Below are 19069 nucleotides of genomic sequence, written 5' to 3'. Positions count from 1 at the left end.
CTGGAGATGTTCCAAATCTTCAGTTTCTTAAAGAGCACCCAAACTTTCACATGACATTAGTACACTGTAATGTTATGTGATGTTATAAATATCTAGCAGGGAATGAAAATGTAACACGGAATGTTCCAGCCGGATGGTATGTAAATCTTTGTAGAGGGAAGATACAGGTGTTAAGTCTGGGGTCCCGATATGAAGTTTGGGCCTGAGGTAAAAACATTCTGTGTCTTCGGGACAGCAAAGGGCATTTTGTTTGCATGTTTGCTTGTTTATTTTATCTCTGCAGTTTTTTTCGAAAAAAAAAAATTAACACAAATATGGCAATGACATGACAAAGAGGTTTCTGTAAATGAAAATAATTATAAAGCATTAAGTATCTATATGCTAACGATGTGTAACATCATCGGTCCATAATTCTATGATATCATTTTTTATACAATATCATGACAAATTCATCGCACCATGCCAACAAAGAACAAAAGAAAATAAACTTGCAGGAGACCGTCATCATATGCAAAACTTGACTATTGGGTGGTGTGGCCTCGAAATCAATGAAAATATGCCAAGAAAATCGTTTTTTTTTTTTTAAATGAGCGACAAGAGAACGCCCATGTGATAGTCTGTTAAGAGGGCGTGTCGGTTTTTGTGCACGTATGTGTATATCAGAGGGTGCGTGTTGTGTTTTGCATTTAGGTTGGAACAAAGTTGAAATAATAAGGCTAGAGTGAGGATGTCTCCAGCCCTTTGTGTATAGCTCATCGATATCTTAAGATTTCTTTTTAAAATGAGAGAAATTGATTACTATCTTGTGGATGGGAAGAGAATAGGGTACAAGGCTTACATGAAAGGCTTGTGTGTGTTGTATCATTTAGAATCATTTGAATAATAGGCCTATTCAGAAAAAGAAAATATTTGTCACGGAAATTCTATACTGAGTGGTAATCTTCCACTTGCTTGCGCGAAAATACATTAATATTATTCTCCCCAGTAGGCGAACTATATTCATGGACTGTCCACCCCTCCCCTTTCCCTCACCTTTCTGTAGTCGATCCCTCACTAATTACCCCATTATTACAAGTGATTTACTGTAGATATCTCTATTTCTATTAATCAGGACATAACCATGCACATATATACACAATTGCTGACGGAGGGTCGTCGCGAGTTACTAGTATACATATTAATACTAGTATTTATATCACTGCTGACTGCAAAGACAAGGCTACGCCAGGTGTAAACGCAAAGCCACCGCAGCCAAGGCAGGGTCAAACATTTATGCCAAGGCGCATGAGATCGGTATTCCTCAAAAAACGATCACCCCGCCATCGTGCATTGCAAACATTACACCTCTATTACCGACGGCCTTAAAACGGAGAGCATGAATACGGATTTGGATGGAGGGACGGTGTCATCGTGGGTCAAAAGGATGTTCCAATCAAGGGGGAAACGAGAGTGAAAGAAAAAGAGAAGAAAAGAAAACGAGTCCACCTTGTTTTGAAGCACTCGGTCGAGTGTATCTGTGCTCTCACACGACCATTTTGATGACCGCCCAATTGCCATTAATGATTCCGCACTTGAATTTCAAAGGCCGAAACAATTTCTATATGCACCTATGCGTTGTTATATAAGGTGGCTATCGACACTATACTAACGACTACTACTACTACAAGCAGTTAGTATCCCTCGTCTGGCATAGGTAACCCACAGATGAGGGCGAATATCGACAGTTGATAATAACACAACGCAACACTGTGTTTATGTGTATAATGTAAATGAAGAGTTTGATAGCAGAACGGATTGAGCACCATTTGTAACCATTATAAGTCCATCATCATATTTATGCTTTTTTCCAGCTTTTCCAGTGATACCTCACTTGCTACATAACAAGGAATATTTTTGAAATTATGATTAAACATATAAACCATATAATATTATATCTTCTATGTTTTTAGCAGCTTTAATCTCAAACTTACATGAATAGAGTTAACACATTTTGCGATAAAAGTCTTCAAATACAATCCATGGCAATAATATAAGTATCTATAAATGAGGATCGTCACTGGAAATGATCGGTCAGATACTTAAGTTTGATTTGCCAAACATGACTATAATCTCTGTTGATACCAACAAAGACCCCATAAGTCTGATAGAGACTGAGAAAAAAATGATGAATTTGGCCACTAAAGGTAATTAATGAGGCTATACAGAAGGAAGATGACCTAAAACTGTTACAGTAAATTGACCTCACCGAAAGATGGTCGGAGGTGGGAAGAAAGATGGGACAGGAAATGAAATATATATATATATATATATATATATATATATATGTGTGTGTGTGTGTGTGTGTGTGCGTAAACTAGAAATATCACTTAAGGTGATTAATACCCCCGCCCCGTGACGACAGTCTTACCCAAGGAATGATCTTTCCTTGATCTTCTGCCATTTAAATGCCGTTACCATGGCAACGCAGCTTCCGACACGTCCGAAAAATATGTCTTGCACATCTTCCCACCAAGACTATTGTGTGTGCCACATTTCATAAGCTTTTGTCAAAAACTGAGGAAGTAGTTCAATCCACAAGATCTTTCCTTGATCTTCCGCCATTAATATGCCGTTACCATGGCAACGCAGCTTCCGACACGTCCAAAAAATATGTCTTGCACATCTTCCCACCAAGACCAATGTGTGTGCCACATTTCATGAGCTTCAGTCGAATACAGAGGAAGTAGTTCAATCCGCAAGATCTTTCCTTGATCTTCTGCCATTTATATGCCGTTACCATGGCAACGCAGCTTCCGACACGTCCGAAAAATATGTCTTCCACATCTTCCCACCAAGATCAAGGTGTGTGCCACATTTCATAAGCTTTGGTCAAAAAACTGAGGAAGTAGTTAAATCCGCAAGATCTTTCCTTGATCTTCTGCCATTAATATGCCGTTACCATGGCAACGTACTTTCGGGTACTGTCAAAAAATGCGTCTTGCACATCTACAACCAAAGGCACACATCTGTACCAAGTTTCATGGAAATTGGGCAAAAACTGAGGAAGTAGTTTGCAACACAAAATTTTCCATCATTTTGGCTCATAATATGTGAGCTGTTACCATGGCAACATACTTTTTGTCACTGTCAAGAAATGTGTCATGTTGACCTATATCCTAAGACAAACATTCAATATGAATTCCATGAGAATTGGAAGAACACTGATGAAGCAGTTTGGCCATGAAGCATTTTGCCCTATATTTTACCAATAACATGCCGTTACCATAGGCAACGCACTTTTTGCCACTGCGGAAATATGTGTCTTGCACATTAACATATTCAGATGAACATCTGTACCTAATTTCATAAAAATTGATCAAAAACTGTGGGAGGAGTTCGCGACGCAAGATTTGTACCCATTTTTGCCCATAATATGAACGGCTTATTGACAAGGTGCTAGTTATCAGCTTATTATACGTGTAATTTGCAACACAATTGTTTCACACTGGCACACACACAATAGGTACCAACGACGTTCTATAAATGGTATGGATCAATTTTAGGCAACCGCGTGGAACCTCTCTCAATCTAATAACAAAGTGGCTCCTGGCCAATCAGACAAAAATACACGAAACAATTACACGAAGGTATAGATGACTTCACAAGGTATAATTATCCATGTTAATACCCTGGGCATCCCACCCTGCGCTTTGTTTTAGCATTTTGTAGATGTATTTTCTTATAACGTCCTACTAAACATGCCCATTAGTAATATGTTTCCTCTCAGAAAGCCTCGATACACGCAATTCACCTAACTTTTCATAGTTATATTCATATTTAAAGGCACAATTTACCATTTGCAGATAAAACAAAAACCCAGCATTAGTGCTTTAAAATAGTTCTAAATTGTGAGTTACGGATAGAAACAACCACTGTATTGCTAAGATTTTATATGGTAGGATGTTTTGTGATACAACAGACCTATACATATGCATCAAATGTGATATCTTGAACATTTTTAAATCACTGCTCCCAAAGGTAAACTGGACCTTTAAGACACAAACCGTAGTCATTAAGATGATATCAACAAATGTTGTTCTGTTCTTAAGCCTGGTTCTGATTCCTCATAATACATCGTATTTGGAAGAAAAAAAAACTTCGTATACTTGACTGATAGCATACGCCTTTCCTTATCAAACAAGGAATATTTCACGCTGTGGCATCCAATGTAGAATTGATTAATAGAAAAGAGACAACTTCAGTTCTTGTAAAAAGTGAGGTAAACTATTTGTAGACAAAGTTATCACTACGATCATATCTTACTAAAAATTTTACTTAAAGCATTTTTAAGAAAGATCATCTTATGTGGCTAAATCATCACCTTTGTTTTCCGGCCTAAAACTAAATGACAAAATGTTGTCAGCGGTAACACATAGAATCTATCTGAAGCCACGTAATAATAACAATGATAATGGTTTCAATAGACATGAAAGATAATGCTGATGACGATGATGATGATGATGATGACCTCAAAAGAAAATCTAGCAGAGGAAGTAAAATGAAAATCATCATCATCATCATCTCATCTCCATCATACCATATCATCATCATTGTTGTTATCATGATCAGAGTAGATGAATCTCGTTCTTCGTCAAGCAAGGTAATGTTGTCTTCTTTGTAAAATCCATATCAAATTTTCGATTTGCTAGAAAAATGGAAACACGACAAGTCTTTTCCAATATTCTTATGAAGGTATCATAATACAAAATGACGGTTGTACTTCTAATGATAATACGACAGCGTGAACAAACTGATAATGAAAATAATTTGTATAATTAATATGTTTTAATAACTAGCTCTTGTCAACTCATGCTAAAGTCATCATCATGTTGAAATAAACGACTATCTGTTTCGTCAACGTCCTGCAAACCTGTAACATACGAGTTTGATAATTCACGAATGATACAATCCTAGCATGTGACACATGCATCTATCTAGAAATGCTAACAAAAATCTTTCTTTCTAAGACACAACAGAAGCAAACGATCCAGTGACCACGAATTAATCGTCTGTAGGTAAGCAGGCAAATGTTACAATTTACGAATGTAAAAGTGGTTTGCACGATTTTGTTTGACAAGACATGGATACATCTGATAGAAATCGATGAATAAAGTACAAAATACTTTATACCTTGTCGAAGAAGTTCCACTGTCTTCTCAAAATCGCGCGCTTCAGAGACGAATTTGCAACAAACTCCATATTTTCCAGTGGCAGGTTTAATCCATTAATATACCCACTGCGAAAGTTCAATGTGGAATAATCACTAAGGTAATAAAGGTATCGAATATCCTTGTAATCTATTAAAGCGAGCACTGGTTTCCAAAGTGTTAACTAATATCCTTCACCTCACTCCGTTCATTCTGTAGTCAAATGATACATCTGCGGAGAACGAATGGAGGAAAACTGCTCACGCCTATTAGTATTTGTTTTGTTACGGCATACATTTCTACCCGTTTCCGCTCTTTTTGTCGGGTTGATCAATAGCATCAAGAGTTGCCAACTTTTCATTCATTTCATTGTCGTTCGTTCTGGAACAGTTTAATGGCTCTCCGTCATCCGCAATTCAAATGTGAGTTTGGCACGCAAGATGATTTGTTCACCGACGAGCTGACGAAGAAATTTTTCCCGCACTTCAACGAAGATCTTCCTGAGATATTCAAGGATGCTGGGAAGACTAACAGTATCAAGTGGTTTGTTCTCTGGAATGTAGTCCATGTAAGATCATTATCTGAGGATTTGCTTAATCGAGCAGTGTTTATAATTTTCTCTGCAGAAATTACTTGTATTGAGGTGGTTTAAATATATCGAATATAAAAAAGTATATATGTATATATTACATGTATGCAAAACAACTGTATCCATCTTTATTAAATTTGAGATATCTGTATGAGATATTTAGGGTTTAATCTGCTAAAAAACAAAGAAAATAAGAAAATCTAAATGACATCTTGAAAATATTTCTTGTCATGTGACGAGTGCAGTATCATTGAATATATATATATATATATATATATATATAAAGATGTATATATATATATATATATATAAAGATATATATATATATAAAGATATATATATATATATATATATATATATATATATATATATACATATTACTTTTTGCAGTGTGCTGTTACGATGTTGATCAGCAAAAGTACGTATTATGTAACTAATATTGTAATGTGATGAGGGAAGCGTAAGATGGTCCTACATAGATAAACTTATATCTAGAGTAAATGGAATTCTATTGTGTATGGGTTTATCCATATGTCAAAAAAACCCACACAAACAAACCGTGGGATGCAAAGATGTTTTTCCACTTCTCTTTTGAAAATATGAAATGATGTTGGCTGCAAAGATTTAGAGAAATCTGTATATTCAACTGTAAGGACTGCTTGTGTGTACTGTGACGTATTTGCGCTGTTTAGTCAGGTGCAGTATAGATTGCATGTAGTTACAATGGTTTATATCGTATATATTTTATTATGCAAATTTGGAGATATGTCTCTGAAGATAATGATTATTTCACATCTTCCTTTTCCCAACTGAATTACCTATGTGTGAAATGATGAAAACGATGCACAATTTTTCATGTGAATGAAAGAAATCTAGAAGATTTTCTTCTATCTGTTATTAATTTGTAACGATTTTTTGACTTTTCTCTGAGTTATATCCTTGACAATCCCTGTATGATGGAGATAGCTCCAGTCGTATGGCCCTAGGTACACGACTCTTCGTATCTTCATGGACTTAGTAACCGGCTCCATGGTATATCATTTGCTCCAGACACTTTCCGTGAAATGCCTATTTTATGACTATGTCCGACAGTTGTGACAGAACTGTTAGGGCAAACCTAATTTAGTTCACCTTGCGGTGACTATAACACGCCCTCATGGATCTAACCACAAGGTAAGACAGAGTGATGTAACCGTGTATAATACTTCCTGTTAATACGACCTATCTTACGTCATCGTTGCAAGTTTTTTGTCGTTGTTGTTGTTGTTGTTTCGCATTATGAGCTATACCTGAGAAACACTTCAAATCCTTGCACGTCTGTGTATTTTTATCATCGCTCGGAAATATCATAATCGTATGTGATAGATACAGAGGTAGATAGATACCAAGTAGATGACCGACTTTTGATAGATAGTGATATAGATATGCGCATTATTACACATAATTTTACTTGTGAATATCCTACATTCAAACATATTATACATATATAAAAAGTATAATCATGATAATATCATGCATACGTCAAGAGATACACACAGTCATTGATGTATAAGTATAGATGAGACACAGAGCTGTGGATATCTGACGTGCAGATGTTTGTCAGGTAGAATGATTAACTTTGTGCGGTTAATGTCCATTTCCAAATGAATGAAACTATTAATAATAACCTGAAATATTCCTGTACGTTTACACTGATCTCTCGAGATAAATGTTGAAACCAATCCAATATGTGCAGAGACTTTCGCTCGGTCAGTACGGATCGTGATAATTGTATCAGTGATATTACAAGTGAAAATGATAAGACATAAATCCGAAATGATGGTTTGGATGTGGATATCTGGATGAGCAGAAAGTTTGCAGTGTGGCTATATCTCAGTAACATTTTTTTACTGTTGTTGCCCACTTTATTAGTCACATTGATATAATGTAGGCTAAAAAAAAAAGAAGAATTCCTAGGTAACATTTATGTTGTATGCAATTAGACTAACAGCTCCAAACTGGGTCATTATAATCACTGCTGATATCTCTCCTCTTCCTCCTCTCTTTTTTCAGGTAAACCCTTTTGGGTGCTGTTCGTTATTCCGAAGGTTCACTATTCCGAAGGTTCGTTATTCCGAAGGTTCGTTAATCCGAAACACACAAATTCCCTATACCTAGAGGTTCGTTAATCCGAAAATGAAAAGGGTTCGTTCATCCGAACATTTGTGACGTTATTCCGAAGGTTCGTTATTCCGGAGATTCGTTAATCCGAAAATGAAATTCGGAATAACGAATCTTCGGAATAACGAATCTTCGGACTAAAGAGCCTTCGGAATAATGAACCTTCGGAATAACGAGCTGTAACCGTTCTTTGCCCCTCGCATGTGTCTCCGTATAGACCTATGTTAAAGGTATTGTTTACCATTGAGAGCAGTGATTTAAAAATGTTCGAGTTATCACATTTGATGCATATGTGTAGGTCAGTTGTATCACAAAACATCCTATATACCATATAAAACTGCTGCAATAAAGTCTAAAATATAAGGAGATACAATTATTTTTCTCACGAAACATAACTGTAGACTGTTTAGTCTATACACAAATTTATCATAATTATTATTCACATTTTGTATATCTAACGACACTTAACATTGATTATACTGATGAGCTTTTTTACACTGGTTGTTTCTATCCCTAAACTCACATGTTAGAACGTGAAGCACTTAAGCTTGGTTTTTGTTACATCTGCAAATGGTAAATGATGCCTTTAAACTTGATGCGCCACGATGAGTCTGCATAGGTTTAAGATTTTTGTTTCTGTCATTGCTCATTCAGTTCAAACTAAAGTTTTGCAATTTTCTTATATACCATGTCGCTCCGAGGCTGCAATTCCAGTAAAGCACATGACGGTCTCTTGTATATTATAAACTTCTTGCTTGTACCTGATTGTGTATGTAACTGTTTACACGTATGATATGTTATTACTTTCTTGTACCTGTTTGTCTATGTTATGAACAGTTTTTGTAATCACAGATTTCATCATATATATATAGTTAGATTATCAATTATCCATTACTTTGTTTTCTTGTAATTTGTACAAGTGGATAAATAAAACAAACTGGTCTGAAACGCCTCGACCCTTACCTGAATGGAGGCTGGGGCCGTCATTCGGCGGAGTTTCTTCGTCACCTTCTGCATGGCTACACGGTGCGTCATCGCTGCTTGTAATAATCCCTGGGATTAACAGATCTCCTCAGCCTCCAAACGCAAAGCTCAAGGCGACACGTTGTAAAGATCACTTACAGTGTTATGTCCAGCCTCTTGTATTGACCTTCCAGTTGAAACAGCCGCAGCAGCAATAACGACAACAACATCGACAAAGCTTGTTGTAAGATTATGTTGTGAACGTTTAACCGCAGTGTCTTTTTCGCTTGTGGAGATGGCGCCAGAAGGGCCTTCAAATATGAGGTAACCACGTGCAGAAGTGTGATAATATGCAGATAAAAAGGTTGGATTAATAGGTTCCACTAACCGTGATTATTGCACACGCACAGTATGCCTCCAAGAAGAAGAATTAATCAAGGATTGCGAAGGAGCCCTAGAATCGACCTCACTACGTTTTTTGAGGTTAAGTCAAAGAAACGAAGGTGGTGCTGTTGTATGTTGTCAAAGACTCGTCGGTGTTCTCCCTTCTGAATCATCGGGATCTATTTGCTTTGGTATTGTCATGAGAACTTTCCATGCCTTGGCTCTGCCGTCGACTGGAGAGGCGCTGTTGAAGGTGAGCATAGAAATTTGTCGAGGGATGATGGTGCACATGCAGAGCTTTACTCACGGGGAGTCAGAAATAGGAGAGGGGTGATACACACACTCCAACCGGCCAGAAGATCAAGAGCTGACACAAGCTGCGCGTTGTCATGTAAGGGCGGACTCACACTGTGCGATTTTTGCTGCGATACGCTGCGCTGCGACAATGTGCGATATCGCAGCCTGTTGCACTCTGTCGCAGGTGCTGCGATGCATACCCACACACTATGCGATTTGTGGCCTACGATTTACATCGTGCGCATGCGTACAACGTACGTTATGGCAAGAACGGTAACCATGAATGAAGTTACTCGTGACAGGCTTGCTTGTTTTGTTTTTTGTTTGTTTGATTGTAAAGTAACTATTCAGAAATTACTAGATATGAATCGAATAAAACTGTATATTCTAAGAAATAAAGGTAATAATAAAATAAAAAAAGAAATATGCAATATTTTGGTATTGATTTGGATCACTGCCTGGATCAAAGCCCCCCCCCCTTTTTTTTTTGGGGTGGTTAAAGGATTCTTGATCATTGGGAAATAAAGTCATTTCCAGCATAATCATGCATATATGTAACTACATGTATAACAATTGGTAGAAATCACAGTAAGGGTGAAAATGTACTGCTTGACGGAGGTCTGTATTCTCTGAGTGCTTTTCAATGGCTTTGATAGTGGAATTCTGACATTGTGGTTTCTCAAGCACATAAAATATTGTGCTGACCTATTTTACAGGTTCACCCTTGAAAAATTCACTCTTGTTTTGTGTATTTATTTACCATCCGGATGTAAGAGAATCACACTTATTTACAAAATTGATTCACAAATAAAGAACGTGACAAGAATAAAGAGAATGATATATTCAAGTCATTAAATTTAATATACAACGTAGATTCATTGATCACTCTTGCTGTACACCAATTCAATTCAGTTAAATTCAATTCAATAGTTTATTTATTTCCATCATCAAAAACAGTAGAAAAAAAAGAAAAAGAGAAGATGATACAAAGCGGTACAAGCTGTCGATTTTTCTTTCAAATACATGTCTATGCTTAAATTAGTTAAATACAATTGTACTGCCAAAACAAAGCACAAAAAAAAAATGCAAAACTGGTACTTCAACAAAGCAATATCATAATTGTGGTGTACAATTCACATACACTAAAGTATGGATATCATAATTCATAAAAATAGCACACAAAGTGACAAAAGTCATCATCTTCCATTTCTCTTCCACATAAAAATAAATAAATTCAGTCCACTTGAACATCTACAAGAAGTTCAGCTATGAGTGACCATTACAATTTGCACGAGACAACTACCTATGCCACCACAATTTCCCAAATCATGTTGCAAAAAACAAACAAACAAACAAACAGCACATAGCAAATTGCTGCAATCTAACATACTCTACAAGCAATGTTTACAGTTAGTGCTTATATGTACAAAGGTACATAAACACTAACTGTCAACATACAGTGTATTTTGAAATATGCCAAAATGAAATGATCATACCAGCATCCTAAGGGGTGCTTGGAGATGCACTAAATGTGCTACTGGTCTTAATCCAGGTTAATCAGAAACTGCATACACTGCAAAATACTGTGGCCAAACAGCCATTTGAATTGAAATTCCAACTCTCTGTGAACGTTGTCAATTGTATACCTCAATACAAATAATATCATTACAGGAGGTCTCATCTTCAACATTGTCCATTTTCTGTTCATCCCAGATTATGTTGGTGCCTACCGTAGGTGTTCTTTACAAGAAGATGTGCTGATAAAATGTGTGAAAGGAAAAAAAAAGGTTGAAGGCTAGTGTACATGTATTTTGGTCACACATTTTACTTTCCAGAAACGACTTAAGCAAAAAATATACATCGTGTTATCAATAAATCAGGCAGATACCAATGAATGGACATTGAGTTGCTTTGAATGGTAAGGGTAAGTGCTAATATTGTAGCCCACAATGTAGCAAAAAAAAAAAAAAACTATAACAATTTGCTGACTCAAACCCTCCAATGTTGAGTCCATTAATAAATGTTATACATTTATACAGATATTGATACATAAAGATATACAAAATATGTATAATAAAAAACAAGTAAACAAACAAACATAATTTTGTGCAGAGGAGGGAGATCAGCAGTTAAAATCAGAAGACTTTTTTGATATTTATGAATAAAATACCAAGAACTTAAACGGTAGCAGAATATGACTGCATAAGGAAAAATAGCTATCTCAGAGTGCTGACTGCTGCAATCACATTGCTCTGAATTCAGAATTGCACAGTAACATGATTTCTTGTTTGCAGCTACAGTACAATTTATTGCAATGATACATGGGCCATTCTCCATTTTTCTAGCTCACACATTTCCGGCAATACATGTATCATTGTCAGACTCACATTTTAATACGCTTAGACAAGGGCAATGAAAACACACTGTGCAATTCCATCATTGTGCAATGATTAAAGCCTTGTTGATGTAGACTGGCGTTATTAGGGTGATTAATAAGTTTACAAAACTAAGTTGTTCAATGGTCAAGTTAAACTAATATTAGAAAACTTACAATAAGCTCTCACTTCCACATAGGCCTAAGGTGTTTTTACTCTGCGCAGTCTTGTGAGTGACGAAGAAATATGATGTCATGTCACTACCACTTTTGCAACAGTACAGGTCATGTACAACAACTTCAAGGTAAAACATCTCTTGAACTTCTGAAGTTTTCCATCGATTCAAAAGAAGTTTTGCTTACATGTTCAGCTCACTGCAAAGTGTGTTGCCGTGGTAACAGCACTAATTGCCCTCAGAATTACGTAACGGCTTTGAGAACAGCTTTCTTCCCCAGTTTTCAAGCCATTAAAACAATGTTTGTCACACATGTTGAGTTTAATGTAAAGTTGCACAAAACATACAATTCTAAACAGTAGTGGAAAGAGTGTTGCTATTGTCTCTGAACATTGTAATGGCCCTCACAAATCAAACAAAATCTTGAGGAGTTTTTTCCATCTCCAGTTTTTCAGTGATACAAACAAAACATGGTACATTTGTTGTACTTGATTTAAAGTTGCAGGATAAAGTTTAAAGAGAAACTGAAAGTGCATTGCAGGAGTAATAGTGCATAATCGCCTTAAAATCATGACAAAACCTTGCACATTGTAATTCTTCAGCTGTTTGTTGGTATTTCAGAAAAAAAAATGACTCACAGTGATTGCATGTAAATTTGACTTTTTCGAGAGTAGGTGTGTTTGTAGTTGAAATAAAACCATTGTAAGTTAACGTCAAATGCATGTAAAATTCATGGAAACTTGCACTGATGGTCCAACATAAATGAAAGAATATAGTAAGTCAATATGTCAGTTTCTTCAAGTTCCACCTTCAGGACTGCCTGCTGTAGTAGCTGCCATTTTCCTGCTTTGAAAAGTCACATTTTGTTTCCAGTAAGTCCCAGAGAGACAGCAATGTCATCCCACATCGATCTTGCAGTTACAGGTGTAAGTGTTGAGGTGAACTGCACGACAAGGGCTAAACAAACACAAAAAAAGAGAGCAAAAGGGAGAAAACAGGGGAAATATTAATTGTTAAAAAAATGCATAAGGTTCCCTGTGAAGCAAATGTTTGTAGTTTAGGATGCCTCCAACTTTCCGCCCATTTGCTCACAGTGTTTACAGCACTTGAACTACATACATTAGCAACTGACAACCACAGTTGAGTTATCGAGTTGAGTTTTTATGAAGTTCCTCGACCATGGAATTGACTGTGGAATTTTATTTTTCTTGAGAAAGTAAAAGAACAATGTGGCATGTTCTTATTTTATACTTAGAGAACTTACACCTGAATAATCCTTGTTGATGTGATAACTTGAAATCAGCAAATTTCGACAGTGATCTTAGATCTGAACCCCCTGACAAAAAGAAGTATCCCTGGATGATAATTCTGTGAATAAAGCCAACTCAACAATGTTCTTTGAAGTATGTAAATCAAAAGTGGGATTTTCAGGTACACCCCAAATACATAAATATGTTGCACTTGTCTGTAGAGAGAAAAACAAAAACAACAAACATGTTTTTGTTTTTCTTTCTCTCTCTATTTGAGGGGTAAAGCAAACATTTTCCATTAGTGCATCAGCAGGGTACCTACTGCTGATAAAATTTTGGTTCCCTTTGCTTCTTGACTCCTCCTTATCTTCTAGGTTTTGCTTTGACAGGTCCTGCATCTCCTTCTCCTGCTCCTTATCAATCATCTTATGTGTAGCATTTCAGCCTTTGACGCCTTGCTGGTAGAGTCTTTATCATCTTGTAATTCCTAGTAAATAGGAGAAAAAGAAAAAGAAAAAGAAAAAAACACACAAACATGAATACATATAATATTATTATTGTATTGAATTAGAATGATGAAGAGAGATGCATTTCTCATATGTCTTACAATTTATTCATTCTTTCAGAGAGATGATGTTTTCATTAATTTCTAGAAATTGCTAACAATGAACTGTATTAGAAGTTCTATGAATAAACTATTCATTACTTTTAGGCTAGCATGAATGAAATTTTTATTTTCTTCAAAATACTGTAAAAGACAATTAAATTACACTTTTTGAAATAATTTCTTTCTTTCTCCCAACTTAGTGTTTTTTTTTAATTGTCAAGCCACCATAAAAAGAAAAAGAAACTGATGTATTCACACATGCAGTCACATAAAAATTTTGGAAAGTATGAAAAAGTGTTTATTTTATCTTCTAACACATATAGGGCCTACTGTACCTCAGTCTCCAAAATTGGTAAGTGATCCTCTTGGCATGTTTGTCCTCAGAAATTGCAGGTAAGAGAGGGATTCATTTACTTCCGCAGGACAACCGGTTGCCAGCTGCTCCTTTTCTGCTCTTCCTTTTCAACATTGTGACCAGCTTGTGTATGAATTCCTTAGAGATTTCATTTTTATTCAGACCTGTTTAGGGTGACACAAAGGGGGGACAAATATTTTTAGGCATTTATGATAAATATTACAGTAGACTCTAAATTTACCATTTGGGTAAAAAGGACAACATTGGGGAATGAATAGAGTTAACAAAAACATATAGTGATACACAAATTTATTCAACTATTCACCATTGTTGATCATTGGAAATAGCAGAAGCACTTGCATGTAACTCAGAATAACATCACAGAGGCCTGTACATAAGTGCTTCATGAATTCATATATCATAATCATAATTATTTCAGTCATTAACTAGATGCTCTAAGGTCTTAGGGCCTGAAAGCTAAACCAAATTACACTATGCATTACATATAGTGTATTTAGTACAAGTATGTCAATATACATGAGTAACACATATGACGCATACAGCATTTGTTTCCTACAGTCTGCAATTTTGGATAATTCATGATTGCCCTTGAATGATGTTTTATATTCTGCAATCAAACTGCAAGTACAATTTGTACACCTACAGATTGGGGCAGGGTCTTTGATGATTTCAGACTAAGAGTTCATTTTGATATACTTTGTAATGAAATCAAAGGGCAATTAAAGTTAACAGAGAGTATGACACGTATACCGTGTATACTGTATACTATAGCCTTACCAAGTGCTGTGCACAGCACGTTTGTGACTTGCTGAGGCAGCAACGACAAGGCCAGGGCTGCCAACATTTGAAACTAGTTGAGAGTGAGACTCCCATAGGCCAATGCAAATTAAATAAAGTTTTAGAGTGAGAAAGGACCAAAATGAGTGAGTCTCACTCTCAATGAGTGAGAGTTGGCAGCCCTGCAAGGCTGTGTTTATTATCGACACAGATTAACAAATGACGCGCTACCAGATAATCAAATGCTTTGTAGCACTAGTCTGCAGACCTGGGCATGAACATGCTACAGCCTCATACAGTAACAACTTTCAGTTTGGAGTGCATGATTGATCATCACATAAAAACTCGCAGTGACAAACATGGATAAAATGTTAATCACCTAGTTACCTACATGTAGAGAGGGTCACTTCACTGCATTGCAATTGTGTGGGTGTGTGTTTCTACAATTCTAGACTACAATTTCCGTACAAATCTCCAAGAACAATTGATCAATCAAAGTTACCTCAGCTCCATTTAGGCCTTATTCTTAAAAATCTAGAGTGCTATTTCCACTCCTGCCCTAGTTAGGCAATTTCCATGAGACTAGACCCTATGTCTACTCTCCAAAAAAATGTTTTGGAGGATCCGAGAGCCGTCAAAGATTTTTTTTTTTTTAAATGTCATTAAACTCCTGCGTACATATTGTTTATTTTTTGTCTAGGATCTGGATTCATACTGCTTGTAACTATATAGCAATGGATCTCAAATATACAGTGTAGGTCTAACGCCTAGAGTTCTAATTCCTCTAATCGTTTAATACAAATGTAAGCCTACGGGTCTCCCCAAGGTCGAAGCCCAGGGCAGGAAAGGCTAGCACAGCTACTGACAATCTAGATCCAGTAGGTGCCTCGGCCTAAGCAATAATCTACACTGTATTTCTGTAGTCATCACTAGCTTAACCAGAGTAGGCCTACCGTATGATCTTGAAATCCACGAGCACATTTTTGGGAAAAAAAAAGTAGACCCACCAAACGTTAGTACCCTTACGGTAAATCACCGTAAGCTAAAAGGGAGTAGAAACATTACTATCATTTAATGTTGTAGAACGGGTCTAAAACTAAGAAGAAGAAGCCTGCTGACTGCGAGTAGTGCCAACGTTAGTGCATGCTATGACTGCTACTGCCTAGTGCTTTATTAGATCTAGTGCTTAGGGTCTAGACTAACCCCAGGACGCTCCGTGTACACAGTTTACTGTGTGTTGGGGCTGGTCACAGTTAGGTCTAGACTAGCCTGACCAGACCGCTGTGGCGCACAGCGTTCGCGACAGCGGCTGGGTGTAGTTAGGTCTAGACAGACTAGTTAATCTATCGGGCCTAAGACTTAAGAATGTAGATTTCTAGAGATCTTATCAGTTACATCTTAATGTTAATGGGCTAGACTTTCAATATCAATATACTTTCCTATCAACGTGTAAAAAAATATCTGGATCTCTCTAACTGTTGGTTAGGTTACTCTTTTTCAAAGTTAGACAGAAATCACGTATAATTACTAACGTTAGGCCCTAACGTTACTTAGCTGTTTACGTGTTAGTGTTCACGTCCACGTCAGTCGATCCAGTGGCAGTGCAATACTAAGCCAATATGGTCTAGACTTAGATTTAGGGCCTGTCCAGACCAGGGGCCTAGTTAGTACAAACGTTAGTAGTAGTAGTAGTAGTAGTAAATTTATATCCTGTAAATTTATGTCGATTTATTAAAATTCGACTGGAACACGTATCATGTACAATTGTAGGGATCTAGCGTCAATAGGCCTAGAAGAAAGTAGAACCACTTCTAGGCCCACACACGTATTTAGGCATGGCTAGATATGGGTCTAGTTTATAGTATACTCAGTAGGGCCTATGTCTAGTATAAGTTAAACATTAACGTTAGATCAAACACTTTTGACTTAACAAGTTAGTCCAAGGTCCAAGGCTATGCATACAGTACCGCGGTCCGGCGGTACGCACACAAAATTTTAACCAACCCACAGACTGTTTAATCTGCCCTCGATCAAACTCTATACATGGGACTACGTATGGACCAAACAACTGCGATGGACGCGACAAGCCCATATTCATGGTAGAATTACTCACGATTACATTCTAAGTCGTTGTAGAACTCCCTCCTAATTTTATCTTCGTCATCATGTTGAGGCAGATCGGTGAACAAATGTGGAATGAAGGAAGCATATCCAGCCAAATCTTGATTAGTACGTCTTCTACCACCTTGCTTCACTGAAAGTATTCGATCATCGTCGCAAGCGATTGTCGCAGAATTTTGAACATGTTCAAAGTTCTGCGATTGGGCTGCGATCCCTGCGATAGCCCCAAATCGCCGGTTGTCGTATCGCAGACATCCTCACACTGTGCGATTTCTCGTCGTGCGACATCGCAAAGGGTAAATCGCAGTAAAAATCGCACAGTGTGAGTCCGCCCTAACCGTGCCAACTCGCAGGTGATATAGCGATGACTTCAAGCCAATGGCGGGAATTTGTTCTGTGCTGTCCCGTCGTCTTACGGAGTTCCCTTTTTTAAGACGATGAGTTCTCTCTCCTACTCTCTCTCTCTCTCTTTCTCTCGCTATGATGTTTTTGAAATTACCAAGCGATGTATAAATAAATGTATCTTTCCTGGATTGTCACAACATTCAAGCTTATATCAGAACGCTGACGATGGATGTGATCAGTTTCCGACTTCTAAACAATCCCGCGATACTTTTGGCACCTGTTGGTCGTCCGTTATAATGGTCTCTGCTCTACTGCCAACAGTGACTCCTGGCGGCTTTAGAGCCTAATTGTTGGAGGCGGTGGACGTTCCGCTACCTCTTGGTTCAGAATCTACATGAAAAAAAAGAAGATCAACATAGACATACATTAATTGAACTTCCAAATGATAGTCACTTGTATCGTGTTACAATCAACTGATACACTTCCTATACAATCTGAAATACATGTAGGCCTACTTGTATAAAGCAACAATGTAGTTCAAGGTACTTGAGATTCCTTGATTGCAGCATATATTATATATATTATACAAGAATGGATCTTTGTATTTTTAACTCATACAAAATCAGATGATGCCACCATTACCTAACATCGTGGTCACTGGCCTTCAAACAGCAACAATTGTTACAATGAAAACCATGTTTTGGTTAAAGTTCACATAAGAAGCCGATCGCCAAAAACTGGACTGTTTGTGTTTTTGAAAGGCTTATTAACCATACTTTCCTATCTCACATCTTTCAAACCCCTAAAAAGGTTGGTTTTTGAGGAATATGCGTTCAAATTTCGTCAAAATATCGAAGCCTTATTCCCCGTTGAGTCAAGACCCCTAGATTATGATGTCACGTAAGGGTATTCCCTCTTATGTCCACGCAAATGCAGTGCTGTCAAAGCTTTAAAATTGCGTCATATCGCTCTCTTATGATGGATTTTATGTTCTAATTTGTTTAAGAATTATTAGAAAAAAATGTTCTAGTGAACGATTTTTTGATACATCACATAATATTCAGAAAATTTAGAATTTTGAGAGGACTTTTTTAGTTTTATTTTGGTTGGAAAAATAACGTCCCGCGTAAAAGATTAATCCGCGAGTGATGCGACTCTGTACGTGCCAGCGCGCGGTACGGTGCGGACGCCAGATGCTGCCAGCAAAGAGCTACCTCTGTGTGTGTGTGTCACTACGTGTGTGTGTGTATGTGTTGTGTATGATGTGCATATCGAGGCAGGAAACTGGGCTGGTGTCGCTTGCGATAGCTCCTATAGGCCTACAACACGCATCACAGCATAGCACGCACCCTGTACTGTACATATCGGATACAGTCACGCTCACAAATCACGTACGTCTTGCAAAACAACCAGACTAAATTTCTGTCTACTATTATTAGTTTACTTGTGGATTGGTTATGATCT

General features: G+C 37.1%; 1 protein-coding gene across 1 annotated transcript in view; it reads right to left on the bottom strand.

Moving 5' to 3' along the window:
- LOC139742889 (uncharacterized) overlaps nt 1–8970 on the bottom strand; it is a 100435-nt gene extending 91465 nt beyond the window's left edge. Inside the window, exon 1 of the mRNA XM_071653399.1 lies at nt 8899–8970. Within this exon, the coding sequence (XP_071509500.1) occupies nt 8899–8970 (72 nt within the window). The remainder of the gene's footprint in view (nt 1–8898) is intronic.
- Between the last annotated feature and the right edge of the window lie 10099 nt (nt 8971–19069).

This window comes from Diadema antillarum, unplaced genomic scaffold, assembly GCF_040938485.1.
Source record: "Diadema antillarum isolate AM-2024a unplaced genomic scaffold, OU_Dant_1.0 seq00001033_RagTag, whole genome shotgun sequence".
Classification (NCBI taxonomy): Eukaryota; Metazoa; Echinodermata; class Echinoidea; order Diadematoida; family Diadematidae; genus Diadema; species Diadema antillarum.
The sequence above is the reverse complement of the archived record's forward strand: the minus strand, read 5'-3'. Positions and strand labels throughout refer to the sequence as shown.